This window comes from Cannabis sativa, chromosome 5 (genome assembly GCF_029168945.1).
Source record: "Cannabis sativa cultivar Pink pepper isolate KNU-18-1 chromosome 5, ASM2916894v1, whole genome shotgun sequence".
NCBI classification, from domain to species: domain Eukaryota; kingdom Viridiplantae; phylum Streptophyta; class Magnoliopsida; order Rosales; family Cannabaceae; genus Cannabis; species Cannabis sativa.
In genome coordinates this window covers 15,436,452-15,449,484 of record NC_083605.1, presented here as the reverse complement: position 1 = coordinate 15,449,484, position 13,033 = coordinate 15,436,452, and the positions used below count along the sequence as shown (strand labels likewise).

General features: G+C 28.5%; 1 protein-coding gene across 1 annotated transcript; it reads right to left on the bottom strand.

Annotated features, from left to right (window-relative positions):
- Positions 1 to 3,152: 3,152 nt before the first annotated feature.
- On the bottom strand, positions 3,153 to 8,277 carry LOC115715967 (protein HOTHEAD-like). The gene is made up of 4 exons (XM_030644645.2): positions 7,592 to 8,277; positions 6,710 to 7,107; positions 3,805 to 4,301; positions 3,153 to 3,328 (listed from the first exon to the last, which is right to left on the bottom strand). The coding sequence occupies exons 1-4, from the start codon at positions 8,244 to 8,246 to the stop codon at positions 3,289 to 3,291; spliced, it is 1,590 nt and encodes a 529-aa protein (XP_030500505.2). The 5' UTR covers positions 8,247 to 8,277; the 3' UTR covers positions 3,153 to 3,288.
- Positions 8,278 to 13,033: the final 4,756 nt, after the last annotated feature.

The window sequence follows — 13,033 nt, the reverse complement described above, 5'->3', positions numbered from 1 at the left end:
TGACTGAATATGCATGCAAAACGACACGTCGTTTTTCCACAGAGGGAAAAATTACACGTCGTTTACTCTCCCGAAGGGCTGCTCACAAGACGAAAAACGACATGTCGTTTTTTCACAGTCTGAAAAACGACATGTCGTTTACTATAAACGACAGCTGCAATGTACCATTCAAACGACAGGTCGTTTTCGCAAAACGACACGTCGTTTTCCACAAAACGACACGTCGTTTTCCACAAAACGACATGTTGTTTTGCATCGTCTTCTTTAGCTAGACTGGGTTTTTTGACCCGATTTTCAGCCACGCGGGTCCGACGGACCCGACCCAAACCCGATCGGAATAAACAATTCCGACGACCAAATTGCGTGTTTTCAAATCTAAAATGTTCTAAATCAAATAATAAAGACATCCACATAGATTTTATGCACGAAAACACGAAAAAAATATAAACTTTAATATCACGAAGTTAATCGGGTCCGAAAAAGTTTAACTGAAATTTTTTTTCCATCTTTAAGTTAATCGGGTCGAATATAGTAATGTAGATAGAATTCGAAATAAACACCGAAGAAAAAAAAGATGAAAAACGGAAAAAATAAACTTTACACCGATAACTTTATGTTATATATATATGCATGTATATATTACATAAATAAAAATGAATATTATGAAAATGAAACATATATACATATATATAAACATATATACATATATGTAAATATACTGAAAATGAAAAATATATATATCGTACGTATAAACTATATTGTATATATATGAACCGTAGGAACAAAAATGTATATATGTATATACGTATGAAAATATATATATAAATGGGATTGTATGAATATGAGTATATATATATACCAACGAAACAAAATAATTATATATATATGAACAGTGTATATACGTATAAAAATATATATATATATAAATTTGCTCTGATACCAACTGTTAAACTATAATATAGTATATGAAATATAGCATATATATACAATATGAAATGCGGAAAATAAACTTTATGATATCGTAAACATATGCAATGAAAGATCGATATACCTCCAGTCATTGATCTTTGAGCTTCAATCCCTGCGATAGCTTCAGTATTGGAGTTCGGGCTTCCTCCCTCTCTCAACTCTCTTTAAATGGAATTTGCTGAATGAAATCAGAATGAGTGAGGAGCTTGGGGACCGAGACCCTATATTTATAGCTGAGATAGTCCATCAGTATCTGCGCTACATTAATTGTCAGAATATTTTGACAATTAATTCAGGAAATCAAATCAGGTAATGAATATAGAAATCTGACCATATATAGAATATTACATAATTGATTTTGTCCAGATTCAATGAATATAAAATATTCATTTATCAGAAAATCAATTATTTATTTATTTCCTTAAATAGAAAATCATTTCCTTAATTAGAAAATAATTTCCATAAATAAAATATTCTAATAACATATACTAAACATACCATAACTATAATGATGTTAAACAATTAACAGTATATTATAATTAAATTATTCTAAAATAAATATAATATTTATACAAGTATTATAATTTATAACTAATTAAGAATAAAATTATTAATTCTACGTACATAAATTTATAAATTACATATATTGTTTATTAAGATATAATTATACTATAATTTCTTAATACAAAACTTAGAAAATATATAGCAGATTATATTTTATAAGTTAATTTTTATAATAGCTAATTAAGAATTTTGCTCCTTAACTTTGACATGTACCAAATTATAATCTCTGAATTTTTTAAGTCGTTAAAAATTCCGCCTAAACTATTGAGATTGTTGAATTTAAGAACTTTTACCTAATTTTATTTTATTTTGCTAATAAGAAAATTGTCCATAGATTAAATCGTGTTCTCAAACTTTGATATTTATAAAATCATTTCCCGTGAACTTTAACATGTACCGTATTGCGCCACCTAAATTTTAATCCACGACATACTTTCTTTAGTAAAATTTGATAAAAGTCTTTAAATCTAACAATCTCAATAGTTTGAGGGAAATTTTTAACGGCGAGAAAAGTTCATGACACATGATTTGGTATATGTCAAAGTTCAAGGGACAAAAATCTAAATTAGTCTAAAATTGGCTCAAATTTATTTATTTATATTTAAATAAGTTAGAGATTATGTTTAAATATAGTATTCTTAGATAAAGATTAAAGGTTCTACTCTTGAAGCATATATATTTATATATATATATATATATTAGGTTATTGTTATGTGCATTGCACGTATTTTTAGTTTTTATTTTAATTATGTATATTTTTTAAATTTATAAATTTAAAGAAACTACTTATTAAATTTAAGAACTAATATTTAAAGTTTTAAAAGTTAGAGGAAAATAAATATAAAGTTTAAAATATTAAAATTGAACATATTCTCAATGAAAATAATAATAAATAAATAAATAATAATAAATAAATTTAAAGTTTTAAAAGTTAGAGGAAAATAAATATAAAGTTTAAAATATTAAAATTGAATATATTCTTAATGAAAATAATATATTAATATTTATATGTTTAAATTAATGTAAAAATAGTATAAGTTCAATTAAGTTAAAACAAATAATATCAATATTTACATATATTTAAACTAATATAAAATAAATAATTCTAATATTTATATATCTTTATAATATTAATTTTATTAACACTGTTAAATTTTTTTATATTCTTAAAATATTGTGTTAAACTAAAAAAAACTGTAAAATAAATACATTTCACAGTAGAATTTCTTTACAAGAATACACTTGGAACCAAGAAAATTATATTCTAATTAAGAGATTATAACTAAATAGAGTTGCACAACAAAAAAAAAATAAAAATACCAAAAAATATTAATATAATAATAAAAATAAATAATCATTAATATTATTATTAATATTATTTGATAATAGAATTATTTTTGAGTAAATATAATATTTAGAAGAAAATTATTAATTTTACGTAAATAAATTTATAAAATATATGTATATATTTTATTAAGATTTAATTATTTTTATATCTAGGTATACTTTGTTAATACTGGACTTCAAAAATAACTAATTATAATGTAAAAGTTATCGTTATTTATAATTGAGCCAAATTGGAACTTAATTTTTTTATAACAAATTAAAAATTATTTTTTAATAAAGTATTCTTAAATAAATATTCTACTGGATATATAAAAATATACTAAATATATAGATATTTATTTAAGTAATGAAAAACTAAATACCCTGAAAATGCATGCATTAATTTCTTGGGTATTAAAATAAAAAGATTTAGTAAACTCTGGCTCGCAGAATCCGACTTCCCATGTACCTGCACAAACCATATAGCTTTAATTAATACATACTATGAGTTTAATTTCAAAAAAAAATTAATACATACTGTATCTTTAATCGAGAAATACAAAAAAAAAAAATTAATAGTGCCTATAAGTGTTATATTGCTGAAATTAAATATTAAATTTTAAATAATTTAATTTAATAACTATTATAATAAATCATTAACTATTTAAAAGACATAGTGTTAATACTCTTATTTAAATGACAATAATACACAGATACATTTTTTTTCAAAGACACTGCAGATATATATATGAGAAATTCTAACATGGAGTTTAGCACCTTTTTATGTGTTAATATTACTTAATCCAACTAAGTATCGGGTCCCTTATAATTTAATATAATAGCTTTTAGAGAGTATCTCTAGCTTTTGCGTTAGAAAGTGCTATGCAGCACTTGTGCCTAATATCAATGCTATATATATATATATAGTAAGATTATATTGATTACCTTCCTAACATCATAACAGTAGCTTGAGGATTAGTTCCAGGAGATGCAAGAAAAGTAGAACCATCAACAACCCTCAAAGCATCAACACGAAGAACCTTATACTCATTATCAACAACTTTACCAACTTGACAACCTCCATGGTAATGCCATATGGTCATTACAGTGTCTTTGCAAAATTGTTCCAAAGAGAAAGAATCACCAATGTGCCTGGGCCTCAGATTGAGAGGAACAACAGATATTAAGCTAGTGTAGACTTGAACAGGTATCTGTCCGTACCGAAGCTTGGAAAATGCTTTTGACATTATAACCTTTTTAATGGTTTTCATACCCTCAACACACTTATTTAAGTCTTGCTCTTCTTTGTAGTAGTTAAAGGTCACTGATGGGTTGTCTGCTGGGTTTGTGTTCTTTAGTTGTAGATGTCCTGTGGAGAGTGGACCGTCGATTTTTTGGAGTATGACTCCACCATTAATTGTTAAATTATCGGGAACCACTTTCTGTATCACACAAAAATAAATAAAATGGGCATTACTTTTAAGTTATATTAACGAAGAATGTGAAAAAAAAAAACCAATTAAATCTAGAGTATCTTTTCTAATTTAATAACTATTATCATAATCATTTAGTGGTAACATTATCACTAATTGATTGATTAAAAATTGTGCTAAATTTTGCTTAAAAAAGGAGATAATATTATACTTAACCCAATTTTACAATTATTTTCCAATGCATTTGAGGTAAATAACTTTATTTTTTTTCTTTATAGAAATGTGTATAAAAATCCTAATAAATATATGAAAATTGCTAAAAAATACTATTAGTGTCTAGTACCTACCTTCTCTAATGTCACACTGCTATTTGTGTAATTAAGTAGCGGGTCTCATATAACTTAAGAAAATTGCTTTTATAAAATATTGTTAATAAATCATAGAGTGTCATCTATAAAAGGTGTTGAGCACTGTTGCTTAATAACAATGTTCTAAACATATAAATAAATTTTAAAAAGATTATTAATTACATTAATTAGTTGGAAAAATATAAATAAAAAAGTCATATTTATTGAAGTGTAAAATTTAACTCATGCTAAATTTTTTATTAAATTTGATCATATTAGAAATGCAAATAAGTGATAGAAAGCTAAAAACCTCAAATTTAATATTTGCTATAATGCAAAATTTGCATCACAATAAAAAAAAATGTATTATATTTTATTTACATTTACGTTATTTATATTGTTTTATTAAATTCTTTAGTATTTATATTATTCATTGTTTTACATAATAAAATTATGAAAAAATTAAAATTTTTTATAATTTTAATAAAATTATTAACTAAATATTAAATTTTGTATCATATTTTGTAACTGTTCATCAAAGCATATACTGCTAAAAATTGATGTAAATTTATTACGTACAAAGTAATTTTTTGTGCTAAATATAATATAAGTTTTACATTATATACACTATTATTGAGTTTTAATTTTATAAACATGGCTAAAAATGTATATACACCATCTTTATAGTCCATAATTTAAAATGATCATGAATTTAGTGTAAATAATTTTTTTTTTTCCAAAAATAATGATGACTCATTGTTTAAAATTAGTGAAAGTATTTAGCTAGACAATATTTGTACTCAAAACATAAGCTACAGATCTGCTTTTGTTAGAATTTAGAAGAATAATTATCTTTTTTACCCCCTGTACTTATGACACTATACTATTATGCCCCTTAATCTATTCAGTTTGTTATAAATAGTCCTTGTATAATTTTATATGCATACATTTAGTCCTTCTGTTTATTTTGTTTAAAAATACTGTTTGTATTGATGATGTGGTATTATAACAAAGGATAGAGTAGTGATTTCATCTCTTTTTAGAGGGAAAATTGACTATGAGGTGGCATAATAAATGACAATGAAAGATGATTAAAAAATAATTTCATAACCTTTTAAAAAAATTTAATAAAAATAATTTTATTAAAATAATTCCAATCGTTTTTTAGCAGTTCAAATTAGAAAAAGGTGTAAAATTAGGATTCTACAGTATTTGAAGAGATGGATATCACTAGAAAGAACATGGGATTTTTGGAAAATTAAGGTAATGATATTCTATTTTTTGGATGTTATTTTTCATTTTTTTTTTCCTGTGATTGTAATTTTTATGACTTGTAATTTATTTTCCTAATGGTATATAATTTTTCAACTACTATCTATGTATAATGCCACATTATTAATTTAACAGTCAACTTTAGTCAATTTTAACAAAATTAGATAGAAGGATTATACTATTCCAACTGATATATTTTAGGGGGTATTTTTAACTACACTTATAAATTGAGGGGCATCATAGTATAGTGTCATAAGTACAGGGACTAAAAAAGCTAATTATTCAATTTAGAATAAGGTGAATAAGTTTTATCTCAAAATTAATTTACAATTAAAAGAATAGTATATTAATCTTATATATGATAATTTAATTTCAGCCATCATCAAATACTAACTCTAACAGCTTTTCAATCTAATCATAATTATAAAAAATAATAAGCTATTTGTTTAGTGACCAATGCTAATGAGTAATGAGTATTGTGTTTTGTATAACTGATTTAAAATTAAAATATATGAAAGCTTATTACAAATGAGGAATATGTCTTGGGCGGTTAGCCGGTTAGGGCACGATATGAATTCTTATCACAAGTGTATACTTTTTTTGAATATAGGTGTATTATTACTCAAAATTTCTTATTAAAATGCTATATATTTATCCTCAAAAAGGAGTTTTTTTCACAAAGAAAAATGTTATTTTTATAAATATGTTTATCCTTTTATTAGTTATATTTTAATTAGATTATAGAGGAAAACGGGAAAACATTAGTTTGCTGTGATAAATTAGGTTAGAAATATGAACCTGATTTATAAATGGCTGAAAATACTTTGTAAGGATTTTGGCCCAAGACAGAGAAATGCTCAATCCACTAGCTGCCTCTATGAAGCTATTAGAGCTTGTGATACCCACAGTTTGAACAAGGGAGACTTCTACTGGATTAGGCGAAGGTATAAACACAAGATTCATTGAATTATCAGACATGCCTTGACCAACCATGGGCTGGTCCATTACAACTGGGATACGGTGAGCCTTGAGATGGTTAGCTGGCCCTATACCACTCAACATCAATAATTGTGGGCTTCCTAGAGCTCCAGCTGACACTATTATTTCATTTTTGGAGTTATCAATCAACAACGCCCTGTGCACACCTCCATTCCAATCCTTATAAATTACCCCATAAGCTTCACGTCTGGACATTCCTGCAACATTAGTAATAATAGTATTGTATTTAAATTAAAACTATTCTTATATATATAAAAAGGGCTAGATTTTTACCTCCGAACTTTGATAGTTACCAAATCATACCTTTTCAATTTTTTTGTTCGTTAAAAATCTCGTTTAAACTATTGAGATTGTTGTATTTTAGGATTTTTGTCCAATTTAAATAAGCACAGTCTAACCTATGAATGAAAGTTCAGGGGCATGATTTGACACATGTCAAAATTTGAGGGGCATGATTTGATAGATATTAAAGTTCGGGAAATATGAATTAGTACATAAACAATATCACTAAATTAGTACAATTGAATGAAATTGGACAAAAGTGCTTAAATTCGATAATCTCAAAAAAATTTTAAATGATCAGAAAAATTAGAGGACGTGATACGTGATTTGGTACATGTCAAAATTTAGAGATCAAAAATCCTAATTATTCTATAAAAAAAATAAAAAATGAATTCTCACCTGGTTTATTTCTGAATAGAATTTTATGCACAGTTGCACGAAGATAAACAACAATCTTTTTTGGATCAGCATACTGAAGCAAATTCGCGGCCGTATGCCTATGACCTTGTTTATCAAAAATAGTGCCACCAACCTTAGTCCCATGCAAATGCTCAAACGTGAAACCATTATTCGGAGAAACTCCCTCTTCAAGCAAACCATCTCTCACCGCCGACTGCCACGGCCCCAACACCGGCTTAAATGCCACCTTTTTTTCAACCCACTCGTACGACTCCTCCACCAATGTCTTATCCCACCCTGCCTTCTCCACGAACTCGGCGCTGGCGCGAGTGTAAAAGCCGGCGTTTATAGAGGAGCCACCGCCGAGAACGCGGGGCCTGTGGTTGTAAACACCGTCTTCGGAGATGAAGAGTTGGGCAGGTGAATTTGGAGTGAGGTCCAAAAGAGTGGACAAAAAACTGGTTATATTGGTTACGCTGGGGTTGTCATAGGGTGAGCCACCTCTCTCAAGGACTAAAACGGTGGCGTTTTGTGAAAGAGTCGCCGCTAGTGGACAGCTGGCTGTTCCTCCTCCAATGATTATGTAGTCGTAGCGTTCAACTGCCGGTGCTGACGTTGCATCTTTCATAAATGTGTAGTATCGATCTGTATACATATATCATGATGTCACATTGAGAATATAATAATGATATAACGGAATAATTAAGTACTAATTATAATAACTTAATACAGTGTCAACATTTTAATTAATTAATATGAAGGATATAATTATGCAAAATTAATTAATAGTATCATCGCACCGTTCTCTGAGTAACAGTAAGAATAAAAAAAGAAGAGACTAATTCCAGCAAAAAGAGCTCCATAAGATGTCCAGAAACCCAGACCCATCTCGAAATCTTATATATATGATAAAATGTAGTCTTTAATTAATACTTATCTCCAATTTGGGTCTTATATTGGAATGATGAGTACTAATATATAATATATGTGCCATATTTATACCAATAATTAAGGTCTTCAATAATTTTAACTGGTTTACAAGAATATATGTAGTTTCAACGACATTAATTATAATTTATTGTGCACCATCCGAGGCATAGTAAAGAACGCCACACCAACCAGCAGTATTAAAATTTTAAACAAGACTATGAAATAATGTAAAACTTCTCCAACTACACTAGTCCATTTTTTTTTCTTTTCTCTTTTCAGAAATATTAAGAGTTAAGGCATTAAGTACCTAAATGGCTCGTTTGGTACGCCGTATTTAATGTATTGTATCGTATTGTATTGTATTCGTATTATTTAATACAATACAATATTTGGTATTGACTTGTATTAATTGATTGTGTAAAGTTATAATATATTTTTAATGCACTCGATCCCAACACCGGGTCTGGGTCCAGGTCCGGGTTCGGGTGCGGGGTTCGTGGTCTGGGTCGAGGTCCGGGTCTGGGGTCCGCATCTAGGTCTGGGGTCCGAATCTAGGTCCGGGGCGGGATCCGGGTGGTGGTCCCGGGTTCGGGTCCGGATCCTGGTCGGAGATTGGTGTTGACTTCAAATTCTTTATAGTATTATAATACAAGCTAATACGGACCATTTATTATATATTAAATAATACAACATACATTGTATTAAAAAACTTGGTCGATAATAATAATTAATACAATACATTGCTTAATCCAAACATAATATTATTTATTATTTTATACAATACGACCCTTATACGACGTACCAAACGAGCTCAAAAAGTGATAATATTATTATTGGTGTAATTTAATCTCCGCCAAAGCAGAATTAGGAGTACATAATAGGGGGCCAACATCGATTAGTGCATACAACAAAGTCTATTCATGATTATGGTAACTGGAGTTCCTTTTTATGGATAGAAGAAAATATCATGTTTTTAATGTTTGTAAATATTTTAGAATTTATTTTATTTTTACACTTTAAAATAATTTTTTTTATATATATTTTTTTATAGAAATTCATATAGAAATTCACATAACAATTAATGGAGCAACTTTAATTGTAATTCAAATTCAAATAATCACCGGAGCAATCCAAACCGTAAAAATAAAAAATAATATATAGAGTGATTCGCTAATATTTTATACAATAGATTAAAAATATGAATCAAGAATTTAAACTAATAAAAATAGAACGTGAGTGGTGCTTTAATAACGTGGTAAGGATACTCAATTTTTTTTTTTCTTTTTTTATCAAGAATGGTACTGAATTTAATTGTACAAAAATTTACTAATTTATGAAAAGGAAAAAAAATAGAAAATGGGTGTCTAGCCTTTATACTAATATCAATTTAAAAATGCTCTATTTTGTTAATTCCATTAAATATTAAATATAGAATTAGTGCACTAATATATGTATCTATAATATAATTGAAATTAGAGTCCGACATCCAATTTAATCCAATAATTTTTTTCTGATCAGATCCAATCTACCTAGTAATAAGATTAGGAAAATTATCATTCGATCTAATTTAATTAGACCTCAAAATTCAATTCAACCCAATCAAATCTAATTAGTAATTGGATTAGATCGATTTTTAATTGAATGTCAAATTTCACACCTAATTTTTAATATTATCTTAAAAATATGAAGAAAAAAATACATAAAAGCTATAGATACTATCCTTACAAGTTTAATACTATATAAATGTATCATCCTTATAAGTTTAATGCTATATTAAAAGTTTGAAATAACTAAAACAACACTACAAACTAATAAAATAGAACAAAATATCATGAAAGTAAACACACAAAACAACAAATCAATTTTTTTTATTATGTATAAATAATTTTTAATATGTATTAGATGTAATTGGATTGAATCGATTTTTAATTAGATTTTGATATTCACATCTAATAATCGATCTAATCCAATTAAAATATAACTTTTAATATCCAATCCAATATCCAATTTTAATTGGATATCCAATTTTTTTGTAATTTGATTGAATTGGATTAATTCAATTCAATTGGATTGGATTAAATTATGTCCACCCCTAGTTTAAATTTGTTACATGTATATAATATTGAGTGTAGAGATGCATCGCGTATTGTTTTCGCACTAAAAAAAGATTTTTAGTCAAAATTTTCATGGTCGTATACATTATAACTATTTAAAACATCTTATAAAATTTTTAGAAATTCAAAATAATTTACAATATATAAAACGTAATGTTCGAACAATCTATTTCACACGTATAAAAAATAAAATAATTAAATGTACAACAGATTGTTTGAACCCTATTTACGGTGTGCTTAACTTTTATGAATATTTTAAAATTTTTGCAAAATGTCTTAAATAACTACTACGTACCCGATCATAAAAAAATTAAACTAAAAAATTATCCTGTATACCAAAACAAATAGGAAGTAGATTAGTGCATACTTTTTAAATTGTATAATAGTTAATTCAAATAAAGTGAATAAAATTAGAATACACAATTATACATTAAATTTTTATTTTAAAAGATATTATAATTTATAAGACTTACAGTTAATTATATATATATTTGAATAAGTTAATAACAAAGTTAGTGCTTATGCTTTGGTAGCTCATTTATTAGTCATTTATACTTTGGTGAATAAAGTTAGTGTTATATAGATTGGGATTCTCCCCTTATGCTCATTAAGCTAAGGGTGGCCTGCCATTTCCTTGTAATTGTTGATTTAATTAATGAATCTTGTTTAAAAAGAAAAAAGAAGAGGAAGAGGAAGTCAACAATAAACATACAATTGTATCATATATTTTCCATCAAAGAAGAAATGTCACCCATGTGCACTTGATCTGATCCAAGATAGGGTTGCTTGTGTGTAAAATTTGTCGAATTTGTGGTGCAGTGAGTAGTGGCACCTAAGTCAGGGTACAAGGCCTCATCATAAACAGTGTCAGGTGTAGCAATTTGAGACGAATACTAAGTGACATTTGTTGCACCAGCTCTAGGGAAATCCATATTGAATCTTGGGTAGCATCGAGATGCAATACGACTAGTCCTTGAGCACAATTGACAGACTTGTTTGGATCCAGCATGCTAAGGTATATTGACTCCGAGATTTATGGAGGAGCTTGTGGTGCCTCCACCAGTTGAATGATTGGTTGAGTTGGGACTAGCATTGTTCGATCGACGATTAACAACATAGGGACTCCATGCTCTACGACCATAGGTGTTGGAGTTAGATCCACGCGCGATCTGAGTAAGATCTGTTATCTACAGAGTTTGGAAAGATAGAAAAAGCTTGTGGTTTTTTAATCTAGCTCTTTGTTGTGATTTTCCATACGATGTCCTTGAGATAACAGTAAGGTCTCAGTTTCTACAACAATGTATTGATCATTTCTCGAGTTGACCAAGATAACAAAAGTGTTATAAACTGATGGTAATCCTTTAAAAAATGCAGAAACATGTTCTTTTATAGAAATTTTGTGACCAATAGATCCTAGACGATCAACAAGATTCTTTATTCTAAATAAGTATTCATTAATGGTGAGAGATCCTTTCTTACAGTTTTGTAGTTGTTTGATGTATCGCCGATGAAGTATACCTCCAGATCTGAGCTGAAGTTTTAGCTCTAACAATTTGAGTAAGGATTCCATCAGACATTGAAGAAAGCAGCCAAGAGTAGAGGAGCTAATCTTGAACCTCCCATTCTAGAAATCTTGGATTTAGCTGACCTCGAGCTTCATCTTCTTGGTTAAGATACTTGACAGGGGGAGCGAAGGTCTCAGAGATGATGTTTCGAAGTCGATGTCCATGAATTGCAAAGTATACTTGAGGATGCTAGAGGATAAAATTATTATCGTCATGTTTGACAGAGACTTTATGCGAGAAAACAACTAGATTGAATGTTGGAGTACATGAACAACGATCAACGAAGAACAGAAGGATTGATAATGGTGAAAGCAGAGAAAAAATCTACTCTGATATTGCTATCCCAATTTTCGTCCTCATGACGTGGTATGCTTACGTGGATAGAACTTGTGCCACGTGGCAGTACAACTCACTAAAGAAGGACCAAGTTAGCACCCAAGAAAACAAAGACCTCAACACTCAAATGGAGATCAAGTGACATATCACCTCCCTCTCAGAAGCTGGCCAACCCTATGGCCGGCTAGCCCAGGGACAACACCATGGCTGGCCAGCACAAGGGCCTGGGCGGCCAAGGATGCTCTGCAGGCCCCACAAGACACTCCTGCACGTGGACAACAAAGATGGGCTGCTAATTGAGCCCCAAAAGCCCAACAGAAGAGCTTAATAATATATAGAATCAAGGAAAATTCAGTCTTTTTTAAATATCTAACTAACTATACGATTTTTAAGGGATTTGAATTGTAACCCTATGGTTTAAGGCTTCCTATATAAAGTAGGCATGTCAAAAAGATCCATTTAGTTGGAGCGGGTTGGAGCTCCGACCCGACGGATCA

What these genes read in the sequence shown, in the direction of transcription:
- LOC115715967 (XM_030644645.2), bottom strand. Translation starts at nt 8,246, where the DNA reads ATGTATACAGATCGATACTACACATTTATGAAAGATGCAACGTCAGCA. An exon ending in TCTATTCAGAAATAAACCAG is followed by an intron (nt 7,108 to 7,591) that starts GTGAGAATTCAT and finishes CTAATGTTGCAG; the next exon opens with GAATGTCCAGACGTGAAGCT. An exon ending in TTCAGCCATTTATAAATCAG is followed by an intron (nt 4,302 to 6,709) that starts GTTCATATTTCT and finishes TGTGTGATACAG; the next exon opens with AAAGTGGTTCCCGATAATTT.